Here is a 14504-nt window from a genome sequence, read left to right on the forward strand (position 1 = left end):
CCTGTAAAACAACCCCAGTGGGCTAAGCCCCCCTGTGGGAGAGCTGCCGGTTCCACCACTTAGCTGCCCAGTCCTCTCTCCCATAAACACCTCAGGGCCCATGGCCCAGGTTTCAGGTAATAGACTTTTTGGGTTTCCCTCCTAACCTGGCTGACCTTCCTTCTCTTACTTCCTATTTTGTTGGGAAGTCCTTATTAAGTTCTAACTTCAGTTCTTTCTGTGGAAGAGGGAATTGATGCATGGCAATGAGAAAGGGAACCAGGAGTTCCCAGGAAAGTCAGATCACTCTGGAGAGCTGTCCACCAAAGGATGGAGATTAAACCCATGGTCTCTAAGAGATGGTAACTTGGTTACCCAGGGATGGTAACTGACAAGGAATATGGAGGTTAGGACATTTCTTTTTGGGGGAAATAATCCAAAGAGGTTAGGTGTCGGCATGAATGAGTTGACCCAATGACCTTCTACCGCCACCCTCACTCCTGCTTGTCTTAAATTTTCTCTTCATCAGAAGATCCAGGTTCTGCCCCACAAAGTGAGGTAGGCCTAGATATCACCTCCAAACAGTGAAACTGAGGCACTGGGAGGAAGACTGAGGGACCCCCAAGCCAATACCAAGCCTTCCCCAACTCTTCAACCCTTCCTCCAGGCCTTGCTCTGGAACCAACCTCAGTGACACTAAAAGTTTAGGCAGCAGAAACCTCCACCTCAGAACCTTCCATGCCTCTTCACACAACACACACACACACACACACACACACGGGCACGTACACACACACAGGGGCACATACACACTGCTCTTCTGATCTAGAGGCAGGTGGGTGACTGGGGAAGCAAGCCTCTCCATGGTCAGCTGGGGCGGGTGTGGTGCGTGTGCCTCCAGTGCGTCACTGTGTGCATTTGTGTGTGTCCGTCTGTGTTCATTCATGATAGTGGCTGTACCCATGTGAGTGGTACTGTGTGTACGTGTGCATGCATCACCCCTGTGTTTGGCCATGAGTGTGTATGTCAGTGCGTTCCAGTCTCTCTGTGTGAGTGTCGTCCCCAACCCCCCATCCCCCCCCTGGATCTCTAATTAGTGGTTTGGGGTTTGTTCCTTTTCCCTCCTGTTCCTTCCCTCAGCAGCGGCGGGCGGCAGCAGCCTAGGCAGCAGCAGTAGCAGAAGCAGCAGCCGCCGAGCAGCAGCAAGGACTCTGGAGTCAGAGTAGGACTGTAGGACCGGAGCCTGAGTGGAACAGGAGTGGAGCTGGCCTGGGAGAGAGCGGATCCCTCCCAGCACCCTCAGGCCACCCATTGCCTGCACTCTCCCTGCCAGACCTCCAGAGAGGAGAGACTCGGGACAGCCAGCCCCAGGTTCCCCCAGGTACATGACACTGGGGAGCTCTGGGAGGGGTGCCCACAGATGCCTATGGGACTGCTGCCGCGTATAGGACACCAGGGTCCACCATCCCTTTAACCTCTCCCCTCAGCAGCCCCCCAAGGAAGCCCTGACAACTTGCCCATGCTGCTCTCCCCTCTTCCTGCTTCCCACCCCTTCCATGGGCGCCCCTTTTTCTCCTCTCCCTCCCTGATCCCTTCTTTGGGGAGCTCAGCAAATGGAGCAGGAAATTTGGACCCTCTGCCTCCCTCTCTCGCCCTCCTCATTGGATCTGGAGCCTTCTCCGCTGGGAAAGCTGTAATTAGAGGGTGGATCCCTACAGACAGAGAGCAGCCCCCCACCCCCCACCCCGGTCCCTTCTAACTTTAGATCTCTTCTCTCCCATTCTCCCTCCCTCTCCCTTTTCTCTCTCTCCCCCCCCACCCCCCGGCTCAGCTCTCTCCATCTGCCTGGCTCCTTGGGACCCGTTCCCCAGCCTCAGGATGGCGTCCTCCCTGCTTGAGGTAACTGTCCCCTCTTCCCCCCAGGAAACCAGCCACAACCTTAATGGTCCTAGTCCTTGCCCACCCACCTCCTCCAACTCACATAGATAGTAGCTGTGGTGCTTGTCAATTCCAGGGGTCCTTCTGATGAGGAGAGAGGAGTGGGGTCCAAGAAAGGGGAAGCAGAGGGCAGGAGAAAAGGGAGGGAAGAATAGGGTCAGGGGTCAGAGGGCAGTGGAAAGAGGGTGAGAGGGGATTAGGTCAGAAGAAGGCATGGACCCCTACCTAAGGTCAGCTAAGCACACTGACTGTGAGGAGTGGAAAAGCGATGGAGAAAGGAGGGGGAGGGGGGCGAGGGGGAGTGAGGAGAGAGGAGTGGGAAATACATAAGCTGGCAGAAGAGATAGAAGGCAGAGAGGACTGGCTGAGTGGGCACAGAGCAGCAACTGGGTATAGCTCTTTAGGGGTCCTGTCTCCTGGGACTCGTAGCCCAGGCAGGATCTTGCCTAGTTTTGTGGGGAGGGGGCTGGGCCTGTGAGCTGGTGTGTGGAGGAGAGGAGGTAGGCTATGAGAGAAAGGAGGAGGCCAGCCTGTGCCTGTGGGGGAGCTGACCAGGGGAACTGAGCCCAGGCCTGTGAGGGAACCAAGGAGGAGGGATGGGGTCTGAGGCCGCTTGCCCGGCTTACAAATATTTAGCTTTCAGCCAAAGACAAACTCAGCTCTATTTTGGGAGTGGGAGGCTCCAGGGCGGACTGGGCCACTTCCCCTCCGGGCTGGGACCCCAGCATCCCTTGCCTCTGGCGCTGGGGACAAAGGGAATTGGGGTACCACTGGGGTCAGGGTTTGGGGTCTTGAGAAATTTCTGACTCTACTCTGGCTTCTGGGGGACCCAAGGCACAGAGTTGGGAAGGCAGGGCTCACAGCCACTCAGGGCCAGATTCCTCCCTGCTTCTGGGTCTCTGACACTGTTCCTCTGTCACCATCTCTGTCCTGCTTTCTGGGTCTCTCTGCAGGAATTTAGGGCCAGAGGGCCCTCCCTGAAAGTCAGTCCCCTTCAGTAGCCTTGACTCTTCCCTATTCTTGGGTCCCACATCTCTCTTCCCAGTGCCCTAGCTCAGGCCCAGGAGTGAGCCAACTCACTCAACCTGTGGGAGAGGTGTGTGTTTGTGAGATGGGGCAGGAGTCTTTTAACACCTGTGTTCATTGGCCTGAGTGTAATCGTTAGGGTGCAGTCGAGGGTGCCACGGGCCCTGAGAGTGTGTATGTGTGTGTATATGTGTGTATGTGTGTGTGTGTGTGTGTGTGTGTGTGTGTGTGTGTGTGTAAGTTGGGCCATCTGAGTGCTGTGAGTCCAAGTGATAAATGGTGTGTGCACAAGGCTGTGAGATAGTGAATTTGTGGCTGAGTTTGGGGGAATAGCATGCAAGCCAACCAAATGGACACCACGTCCCTTGTCACACTCTGTATCCAGCCAGGGGTCTACCCGTAGCTGTAATGGGAGCAGACTGTCGTCCTGCCACCTCCCCAACAGACTCTATTTTGAGCCATCATTGAAACACTGTGGTCTTGAGCAATAAGATGCATGGAAATCCTGGGTCCACCCAGGGCAGGGACAGTGTCAGTGGGCGTGGGCATCATGCCAGTGTTGCCAACGTGGCGCTGGTGGCTTGGGAGGGACTGGCCCAGAGGCCTGCTGGAAAGACATGGGATTGGGATAGTGCATGGCAAAAGGAGAGTGTTGTGGAAGCTAGACTTTCATGTCCCCTCACTCCTGTGAGCTGGAGATGCCTGCAACACGAAGGCACACCAGTCCCTCCTGTCCCTCGACCACTTGCACCTAGTTTTTGAGTACCTGGGCCCTCAACTTCCTCCCCACCTCCCCAGGAAGCCCTCTGCCTTGTATGGGTGGGCTTTCTGGCAGTGGGAAGAACGTGGGGTTCAGAGAGGGAAGCAGCTGCTGCTTGATGGGGGGCTCACCTCAGCCAAGTGAGATTCAGGGGAACAGGGAAGGGGAAGAAATTGTTGGGGGCCTAGGTGGGAAAGGAGAATTGGGAAGCTGGGAGAACGAAGAAACTTGGGAGGAGGCTGAGAAAGTTGAGAACTGGAAAATGGGACCTTGACTGCTCCAAACCTAAGGCCAGTCAGCCCTGAGATGTCTAGTGAGCACTTCCACTGGGAGGCCAGGCTGGGCACTGCACCACGAGCTCCCTGGGAGGAGGGGATCCCCCTCCCCTGCTCCACATCTGGGTGGGAGAGTTGGGACAGCTCCTATCTTGTTCTTTTTCCAAACACTCCCACTTCAATACTTTAATTCTGTTTGTCTTGTTTTGTTTTGTTTTAAGGGTGGTGGGGTGGAGGTCGGGAGGGAACAACTCGAAGGTGGGACTGCTGGGCCCTGGAAAGGGAACACATTTGATCAGGTATGGGGACACATGTTTAGAACTCTTAACCAGTGCTCTTTCCCCAAGTTCTCAGGAGAGAACAATCAGCAAGAGAAGGAAACTGAGGCTGTGGTGAAACTTAGCCACGTGCTCAGCCTGTAGCCCCCAGAGCATTCTGAGTGGGTCTGGTTCCTCGCTCCCCCTTCCCTGCCCTCGAGGGCCCTCTGGGCCTCCACTCCCCAGGGCTGGGGTCTCCTGTTGGCCTGGGGCTGGCTGCCTTCTTTCACCACTCCTTCCCTCCCCACAGCTGGGTGGGGTCCCTGGGCTTGGCTGAGGCCCCTGTGGCCGCAGTGTGAGGGCCGGGCGGGGGACGGCGTCGGCGTTTTTAAAAATAAACCGACCGCAGGGAAACCATCGGAGCCGGGCTGGGCAGAGGGAGAGGGGGCGGTCAGGGGGGAGAAGAAGGGAGGAGTGGCCTGGTCTGGGGGTTTTCTGGGGCCCAGCACCATGGTGGTTTTCTCTTAGGTAGGAAGGCCGCCTTCCTCCTCCTCCTCCCCCTTTTCTTTTTTCCACTCCTTTCTTTTCTTCTCTGCTTTCCTTTGCTTTTCTAGCCCAGTCTCTTTTCCATCATCTCTCCTTCTTAGTTTGTGTCTTTTTACCTTTCTGGTCTTTTAGGTCCCTGCCTATTTCTGCCTCTTTTTTGTTGTTGCTGTTGTTTTTGAGACAGGGTCTTGCTGTGTTGCCCAGGCTGGAGTGCAGTGGCACAATCATAGCTCACTGCAGCCTCTAACTACTGAGCTCAAGTGATCTTCCCATCTCAGCCTCCTGAGGAGCTAGGACTACAGGCATGCACCACCAAGCCCAGCTAATTTTAAAATCTGTTCTAGAAATGGGGTCTCACTATGTTGCCCAGGCTGGTCTCAAACTCCTGGCCTCAAGCAACCCTCCCCCACTTGGCCTCCCAAAGTGCTGGAATTATAGCTATTTCTGCTATTCAATGCCAATTTTTCCTCTCAGGTCCTCCTTCCCCCATTGCTATGGGTCTTTTTTGTCAATCCCTTACCCTATGCAGGTCCTTTGTGCCCCATATCTCTGGGTATCTGCCTCTCTGCTTTGAACTCCATGTTTCTACCTCTTCTTTCTGCTAGGATTTGACTCCTCCCCATCAGCTACCCTGCCATAGCTCACCCGCTGCTTGGAAGATCAGGGGTTCCCGGGAAACCCTGACTGGGGGAACCGTGAGTGTTCACTGTGGTTAGACTGGAGAAAACTTTTGGTGGCTCAGTTTGGGAGTCAACGGGACCTTAGAGAGAGGCAACTGTGCAGGAAGAGCAGCAGGTTTGCACTTGGGGTGTAGCGCAGAAGTGGGGACTGCACACATGCCTCATGGCAACCCCAGGGCCCCAGGCCCACCTCTCGGATTGGCATCGTACACATACTACATGCTAAGAGCTACCAGACAGGTGTGAGAACTCTGGATTCTTGAGTTCTTTTCTCAGCCTTACTGGGAAAGGATCAGGCCCATATGAGTTTATGAAGAACCCAATCCTCAAAACTGTTCTTCTAGCCCTTTCATACCCATATAACTGTATAGGGGTAGATTTTGAGGGCATCTTTTTTGGTGGGATTCCCAGCAATGAATGACCATCTATGCCAGCCAGGGATGCTATAGGGCATTTCCTCCTTGGATGCCTCACCCAGGGAGAGGCACCATCAGGAACCATGAGTTCCTGAGAGGTGAAGATCTTGAGAGTGGTTTGGCCTGGTAGCAGCAGCATGGTGGGCATTAAGAAGATACCTTTGCCTTTCTTTTTTTTTTTTTTTTGAGATGGAGTCTTGCTCTGTAGCCTAGGCTGGAGTGCAGTGGCACCATCTTGGCTCACTGCAACCTCCACCTCCCAGGTTCAAGCAATTCTCTGCCTCAGCCTCCCGAATAGCTGGGATTACAGGCGCCCGCCACCACACCCAGATAATTTTTTTATATTTTTAGTAGAGATGGGGTTTCACCATCTTGGCCAGGCTGGTTTTGAACTCCTGATCTAGTGATCCACCCACCTTAGCTTCCCAAAGTGCTGGGATTACAGGCGTGAGCCACCGCGCCTGGCTAGAAGATACCCTTGCATTTCTAAAAGACTCCCATACACTACATCCATGTCTTCCTTCATTCACAGTGCTAGAAGGACTACATGTTAGGGGACACTGAGGCATGAAGCAGTGTGGCTGTGGGCCAGTATCTTAGTTACCCCATTCCTTGCCTTGGAAGGGCATGATGACTTTGGGCTTTTACAGCCCTCTCAAAGGGGTACCAGCTGGCACCACAAAGCAGGAGGTGCTCACTGCCTGCTTGAAAGGCATTCTTGTCTCAGCCACAGTTCGGGCTTGGCGGCAGCCCTGTTCCCTCTCAATGTCCCAGTGTCTCCACCATCACTTCCTCTTGCTCTCCAGCCGGAGTCTCTGCCAAGAGATTCCTTAGCAGGGACATGAGGATTGGACCTCAGGGAGACAAGACCACTGCCTTAGTCAGGAGCTGAAGCAGCGACAGGAAATGGAATATGGGGTATGGGATGAAGCTGGGAAAATGTGTCATGGGAGCAAATATAGTCCCCTAATACTTTGACCTTCTCCCTACACTGCACTTTGAGCCTCATCTTTCCTCTCCAAGGCCCTGCCCATGGCCTCGATCTGCTCCAAACCTACTTCCAAGGGTCAGGATCCCCAATTCTCACTTCACCTAGCTGCTGTCTCTATCCCCAGTTCTTCTCACAGCCATTTAAAAAGAGCCCCTGGCGTGTGCCTGTAGTCCTAACTACTCTGGAGGCTGAGGGTGGAGGATCGCTTGGAGCCCAGAAAGAAGTTTGAGGCTACAGTGAGCTGTGATGGTGCTACTGCACTCCATCCAGCTTGGGAGACAGAGTGAGACCCTGTCTCTAAAAATATTTTTTTGGCTGGGTGCGGTGGCTCACACCTGTAATCTCAACACTTTGGGAGGTTGAGGTCAGGAGTTTTGGGTCACTTGAGGTCATCAGTTCAAGACCAGCCTGGCCAACATGGTGAAACCGCGTCTGTACTAAAAATACAAAATAGCTCAATGTGGTGGCGTGCGGCTGTAATCCCAGCTATGTGGGAGGCTGAGGCAGGAGAATTGCTTGAACCTGGGAGGCAAAGTTTGCAGTGAGCTGAGATTGGGCCACTGCATTCCAGCCTGGGTGACAGAACAAGACTTTGTCTCAAAAAATAATTTTTTTTTTTTTTAAATAAAAAGAAAAGGCCGGGCGCAGTGGCTCATGCCTGTAATTCCAGCACTTTGGGAGGCCGAGGTGGGCGGATCACCTGAGGTCAGGAGTTTGAGACCAGTCTGGTCAACATGGCAAAACCCTGTTTCTACTAAAAATACAAAAAAATTAGCCAGGTGTGGTGGTGGGTGCCTGTAATCCCAACTCCTCCGGAGGCTGAGGCAGGGGAATCTCTTGAACCCGGGAGGCGGAGGTTGCAGTGAGCCGAGGTCACACCATTGCACTCCAACCTGGGCGACAACAGCGAGACTCCATCTCAAAAAAAAAAGAAAAAGAACCTCCTGTTCCTTGGAGGCCCCTAGTACACCCCTAGCAACTCCAGAATGAGCTCTGCTTCCTGCCTCCTGGGTTGGGATACTGAGCTGCAGTCTTGGGCCTCTGTTCTTCTTCCCACGACTCCATGAGAGTCTGCCCTGAGGTCCAGCTCTCACTGGCTAACCTCTTTTACCTGTAATTCTCCACCCTCTTCAACTCTTCCCTGACCCCTCTGTTCTGTTGTGGATGTCTCTAGGTCTCAGTCCTAAAGTGTTGCCCTTCATTTTGTACCTCTCCTCCCCTCTCCCTAAGCAGTGCACCCCTCTTTCCACAGGAGGAAGTTCACTATGGCTCCAGTCCCCTGGCCATGCTGACGGCAGCGTGCAGCAAATTTGGTGGCTCTAGCCCTCTGCGGGACTCAACAACTCTGGGCAAAGCAGGCACAAAGAAGCCGTACTCTGTGGGCAGTGACCTTTCAGCCTCCAAAACCATGGGGGATGCTTATCCAGCCCCCTTTACAAGCACTAATGGGCTCCTTTCACCTGCAGGCAGTCCTCCAGCACCCACCTCAGGCTATGCTAATGATTACCCTCCCTTTTCCCACTCATTCCCTGGGCCCACGGGCACCCAGGACCCTGGGCTACTAGTGCCCAAGGGGCACAGCTCTTCTGACTGTCTGCCCAGTGTCTACACCTCTCTGGACATGACACACCCCTATGGCTCCTGGTACAAGGCAGGCATCCATGCAGGCATTTCACCAGGCCCAGGCAACACTCCTACTCCATGGTGGGATATGCACCCTGGAGGCAACTGGCTAGGTGGTGGGCAGGGCCAGGGTGATGGGCTGCAAGGGACACTGCCCACAGGTCCAGCTCAGCCTCCACTGAACCCCCAGCTGCCCACCTACCCATCTGACTTTGCTCCCCTTAATCCAGCCCCCTACCCAGCTCCCCACCTCTTGCAACCAGGGCCCCAGCATGTCTTGCCCCAAGATGTCTATAAACCCAAGGCAGTGGGAAATAGTGGGCAGCTAGAGGGGAGTGGTGGAGCCAAACCCCCACGGGGTGCAAGCACCGGGGGCGGTGGTGGATATGGGGGCAGTGGGGCAGGGCGCTCCTCCTGCGACTGCCCTAATTGCCAGGAGCTAGAGCGGCTGGGAGCAGCAGCGGCTGGGCTGCGGAAGAAGCCCATCCACAGCTGCCACATCCCTGGCTGCGGCAAGGTGTATGGCAAGGCTTCGCACCTGAAGGCCCACTTGCGCTGGCACACAGGCGAGAGGCCCTTCGTCTGCAACTGGCTCTTCTGCGGCAAGAGGTTCACTCGTTCGGATGAGCTGGAGCGTCATGTGCGCACTCACACCCGGGAGAAGAAGTTCACCTGCCTGCTCTGCTCCAAGCGCTTTACCCGAAGCGACCACCTGAGCAAACACCAGCGCACCCACGGAGAACCAGGCCCGGGTCCCCCTCCCAGTGGCCCCAAGGAGCTGGGGGAGGGCCGCAGCACAGGGGAAGAGGAGGCCAGTCAGACGCCCCGACCTTCTGCCTCGCCAGCAACCCCAGAGAAAGCCCCTGGAGGCAGCCCTGAGCAGAGCAACTTGCTGGAGATCTGAGCCGGGTGGAAGGTCTCCCACCCCAGGGCTGCCCTGACAGTCTCTCTTGGCTCTCTAGACCACTGCTTGCCAATCACTCTCTTTACCCCATGCATGCCATCCTTCGGGGCTCTCTCCCTCTGTCTCCCTCCTGGCCATTCTGGGCTTGGGTATCTCCTTGCAGGCCTCCTCAGCTCACCTTCTCTCTTCACCATGAGACTGGCTTTCCACAAACTCTCATCTCAGGCCCTCCCCTTGTGCCTGATACCTGCACTCCGGCTTCCTAGACTCTGGCCCTGCCACACCAACACACTTTCTATTTGGGCTCCCAACACTATTTCTCCATCTCACTCCTTGACATGTACCCCTTTCTGCTTCTCAAGCTTATTTCCTGCTGTCCCTCAGCCTCCAGGCTTCAGTCTTCCCAACTTCTTACACCATTGCTTTCCATTCTCCAGAACTCTTTTTCCTTTTTACAAACACAATGATAATGATAATTTATTGCCCCCTGGTGGCCTCTTCATCAGGGACCATGGTTGGGGGTATTGGGGTTAGTGACCTGGCCAGAGGGTGCCAAGAGTGGGGCAGACCAGTGGGGATCTGATCCCAAAGATGGGGTGACCCCAGGGTCAGGGAGGCTGCCCCCAGGCCTGTATATTTAACCCCTATGTACCAGGAGTAATGAATAGTAATAATTCTATTTATGTAAGTTATGATGACGGGTCAGGTAGAGTGAGCTGGGGAGGGAAGTGGATCCATTTCTGCTAAGGAAATTCTAGTCAAATGCATCTCTGTATAGACAAAATGTTAGTGGAGAAGATCTTGTTAATAGAATGTCTATCATCAGAATCTCAGTTGATAGGGTTTCTCTTGTAATGAAGTCTCTACAAATTGGGTTAGCTACATCTCTGCTAAACAGTTGATGGGGTATCTCTTGATTAGGGGGATCCCTAATATCCCCAGCCCCAGCCAGAAGCTGTGAAACCTCAAGTCCTATGGAGGGGAGAAGGACTGGAATGTACCCCATCTCCCTTGACCGCAGAGCAGGTTCCTCCACTGCCCCTCCCCTTAGACACCATGACCCCATCAGGTTAATCCCCTGTTGCCATGGTTATGGAGAGCTTGCAGCTGCCATCTTAGATGTGCTCTTTGGGGAAGCCCATCTAACAGGAGGACATTGGTTTGGGGGTGCACCTCCTGAAGAATGGGTGGGGAAGGCTTTCTCTAGGATCACATTCAAATAAATCAAGTATGTATTGAGTGCCTACTCTGTGCAAGGCACTATGCTAGATCTGGTGCCTAGAAGCCCTGAGAAAGAACTTAAAGAGCTAGGAGGACAGAGGCCCCCAAGCTGATCTGGTGGTGCATCCACGCACCCCCACCCTGGGACTTTGGATGCTCCCATCTCCACCTCCAGTGACTTTTAAAGCCGCTTCGTGCCTTTCCTGTAACGTTGGATCCTCCTTTTCTGTCCCCTGCTGTCTCAAGGCCCCAAGTTAAAGGGTTAAAGCCGCTGGAGCTTGGGGAGAGAACATTGTGGAATGGAAGGGATCATGCCCTTTGTGGAGTCTTTTTTTTTTTAATTTAATAAATAAAAGTTGGATTTGAAATTTTGTTCTGGTGAGAAAAGGAGAAGAGGAAGGGTGAAGCGAGGGCCAATGGTTTTTTTTCCTTAGCAAATTGGGGACTACTCATGGGCGAATATTCTATTGTGCACGTTTGCTCACCTATGCTCGCGGTAAAATAGTTTATCGGCCGGGCGTGGTGGCTCACACATGTAATCCCAGCACTTCGGGAGGCCCAGAAGGGCGGATCACCTGAGGTCAGGAGTTCGAGACCATCCTCGCTAACATGATGAAACCCTGTCTGTACTAAAAAATACAAAAATCAGCCGGGCGTGATGGCAGGTGCCTGTAATCCCAGCTGCTTGGGAGTCTGAGGCAGAAGAATCGTGGAACCTGGGAGGTGGAGGTTGCAGTGAGCTGAGATCGCGCCACTGCACTCCAGCGTGGGCGGCAGAGCGAGACTCCGTCTCAAAACAAAACACAAAACAAAATTGTTTCTCGGTCAAATCCTCCAGCGGTGTTCAGTTTTTGGGCGTGCAGTGCTTTCTGCAGAGTTGGGAAGACTCACTGGTTTCTACCCTGGCCCTTTCTGGACTGCACCAACTGACCCTGGTCAGGGCAGTGACGCGACCCGAGCGCGGGCACCGCGGTTGCAGTGCGGACTCCTGCGCGGCCCCAGTCGGGCGGTGGTGCGGCTCCTGGCGGGCAGACTGGGCCTGGCACGTAACCCGCCCCCTGCCCTGGGTCTGCAATCAGTCGTGCCCGCCACGGAGTTAGCCGAAGAACAAAAACCACTCTGTGGCAGCATCCCCGAGCCACAATAGGGCTTTGTGCGGCCCCCGCCCCCCAAGGTTACCCCGCTGGGCTGAGGGGGCTCACAGGCCGCTCCCCCCGGCCTGGGCCCGACTCCCAGCTGCGCCCCGCGTCGGACTGTCCACCGCACGGGTCGCAAGAGGAGCTGCTACGGGTGGGAGGGGGCCGGCGATCCTGGGGGGGCTCGGGTTACGAGCCCCCTCCCCACCCTGACGCCACTCCCGCCCCCGCCCAGGTGCGAAATCTCCTGCCCTCCGGCTGGGCGCGCGACTTCAAAGGCGCTTTGAAGAAATCCGAGTTCCGAAGACTTCTTTAGTGGGCTGGGGGCTGTGACGGAAGAGACCCGGGAGAGGGGGCTGGGGCAGAGGAAAGGCGGGGGGCGCCTTGGAGCTGGTCTGAGCGAGGCGGCGGCCTGGAGTGGACCCCCGGGATCCCGCCTCAACCCCGCCGGGCGGGCTCCTCCGGACCCCCCAGAGTCTGGCCCTCTCGCCTCCCGGTCTCCGCCTGTCCGGTGCCAGCTCCCGCCCGCCGCAGCCTCGCGGTCCTCCCCTCCCCAACCCTTCGGCCCTTTCATCTTCCCTAGACTCCGCTTGGGGTTTTGCTGGTTTCTGGGAGATAAAAACCGCTTCAAATAGCGGCGGCGCGCTGCCAGGACAAACAGGGCCGGGCGGGCCATGTGCGCCTGGTTACCGGCCCCGGGTCGGGACGCCGGGCTCCAGCGGGCCCGGGAAGGGGTAGCGGGCGGAGCTCCGGGCACCCAGGCTCCGGTGACGACTCCCAAAGTAGGGGGGCCCCTTTTAGAAGCGGCCTGCGCGCTCTCTCGGTTCCCGCCCAGGTCGTAGGGAGGGGCCGGCGGAGACCGCCCGCTAAGCGCTCGGAGCCCATAGGGCGTGGGTCACGGTCGCTGCGTTGCCTGGCCAGCCGCGCCCCCTGGTGAAGTTACTGGGTGAGCGCGCCGGGCCTGGACTTGGGCCTTTCTAGAACCCGCAAATGGTGAAAAGCGTTCCACAAACGTTAAATAAGCAGTATGGAGGAGGGGACAGTACTTGTGCCAGGCCAGGGCGGGGGCAGCGGGCGGAACAGCACTGTTCCTTCTCTCCAGTTCACCTTACAGGGTAAGATGCAGGCACCTAACCGATCATTGTAACCTGATGGTGAAAATCGAGGTTTCATCGAAGGATGCAAGTTGCAGGCCGGAGTGATTTTTCCTAGGGGTATCTGGGTTTGGATGGTGTTACGACTAAGGTACAAACGGAAACTACCGTGGGTCCTCAGTGCTCTCCACTAATCTGTCAGTCACCGACTTCCTCTCCCTCAAACCTGCCCACTTCCCCTTCTCAGGGAGGCTTTCCCAGCCAGGTTCCCCAAACCATCCCCAGTGTATACCTTATGTTCTTCAAGCTTTCTGTGACTTCCCAGGTGACGGTGAACTCACATAGGAAATTAAATGGGGCTATGGGAAAAGGTTAGAGCAGGGGTCGCGCCACGGCCCGTCGTGTCGGTGGCCTGTAAAGGAACCGCACAGCCGGAGACGAGCTGAGCAAGCTGAGCTCCGCCTCCTGTCAGATCAGCGGCATTCGATTCTCATAGTAGCGCGAACTCTGTTGTGAACTGCGCACGTGAAGGACCTAGGTTGCCCGCTTTTTATGAGAATCCAACTAATGCCTGATGATCTCAGGTGTAACAGTTTCATCCCAAAACCATTCCCTCCCCCGCTCCCCCTGGAAAAACTGTCTTCCACTAAACCTGGTGCCAAAAAGTTGGGGACCGCTAGGTTAGAGCCTTGCTACTTAAAATGTGGTCTGTGCAGTATCAGCTGGGGATTCTTTGGAACTATAGCCTCTGAGCGCCACCTTAGGAGATGCTCAGGTGATTCCTATGTCCCTTAACAGTTGAGAAGTACTAGATTAGAGGAGAGCCACTTGCCTTCTCAGGTGAAGTGCATTTTCAGGAGACTCTGGAGCCCTTTGTTTTCTGACCTGGTAATAACTCTCTTGGGGGGAATTTTTCAGGTGAAAAAGAAGGGCAGACACGGAATCCAGAATACTAGAACTAAATGCCCCCTAGATTATTCAATGAGACTGGTAGCTCTTGGGAGTGGGGACAGCCTTCTACATCTTCAAATCACTTAACATTTGTTAATGAACTCTGACCAAGGTCACCTAGTTGATGGCACAGTTATAGCTATTAACCTCTGACATTTGTTTAGCACTTTAAAATTTATTAAATAGCTTCATTTTATTATTTTGTATGGAAAACAACCATATGAAATAATTAGGACACTGCAAATGAGAAAAGTGAGACTCAAAGAATTCAATGTTTTTTCCAAAGTCTGTAAGAGGGGCCCCCATTCTCTTTCTTTCTTTCCTTTCTTTCTCCCTCTCCCTTCCCTCCCGTTTTTTTTTTTTGTTTTGTTTTGTTTTTTGTTTTTTTTTTGAGACGGAGTTTCGCTCTTGTTGCCCAGGTTGGATGGAGTGCAGTGGCGCGATCTCTGCTCACTGCAACCTCCGCCTTCCAGGTTCAAGGGATTCTCCTGCCTCAGCCTCCCGAGTAGCTGGGATTACAGGCATGCACCACAATGCCTGGCTAGTTTTGTATTTTTTAGTAGAGATGGGGTTTCTCCATGTTGGTCAGGCTGGTCTCGAAATCCCGACCTCAGGGGATCAGCCCACCTCAGCTTCCCAAAGTGCTGGGATTACAGGCGTGAGCCACTGCGCCCGGCTCTTTCTCTCTGGCTTGCTTGACAGGGTCT

General features: G+C 54.8%; 1 protein-coding gene across 1 annotated transcript; it reads left to right on the plus strand.

Moving 5' to 3' along the window:
• Positions 1–1122: 1122 nt before the first annotated feature.
• Positions 1123–10984, plus strand: SP7 (Sp7 transcription factor). Its single transcript, XM_034935767.3, has 3 exons — positions 1123–1360; positions 1811–1878; positions 8121–10984. The coding sequence occupies exons 2-3, from the start codon at positions 1858–1860 to the stop codon at positions 9393–9395; spliced, it is 1296 nt and encodes a 431-aa protein (XP_034791658.1). The 5' UTR covers positions 1123–1360; positions 1811–1857; the 3' UTR covers positions 9396–10984.
• Positions 10985–14504: the final 3520 nt, after the last annotated feature.

Source organism: Pan paniscus, chromosome 10 (genome assembly GCF_029289425.2).
Source record: "Pan paniscus chromosome 10, NHGRI_mPanPan1-v2.0_pri, whole genome shotgun sequence".
NCBI lineage: Eukaryota > Metazoa > Chordata > Mammalia > Primates > Hominidae > Pan > Pan paniscus.

Coding starts and splice junctions, on each gene's coding strand:
- SP7 (XM_034935767.3), top strand. CDS start 1,858: ATGGCGTCCTCCCTGCTTGAG. Junction 1,879..8,120: donor TGGCGTCCTCCCTGCTTGAG/GTAACTGTCCCC, acceptor CTCTTTCCACAG/GAGGAAGTTCACTATGGCTC.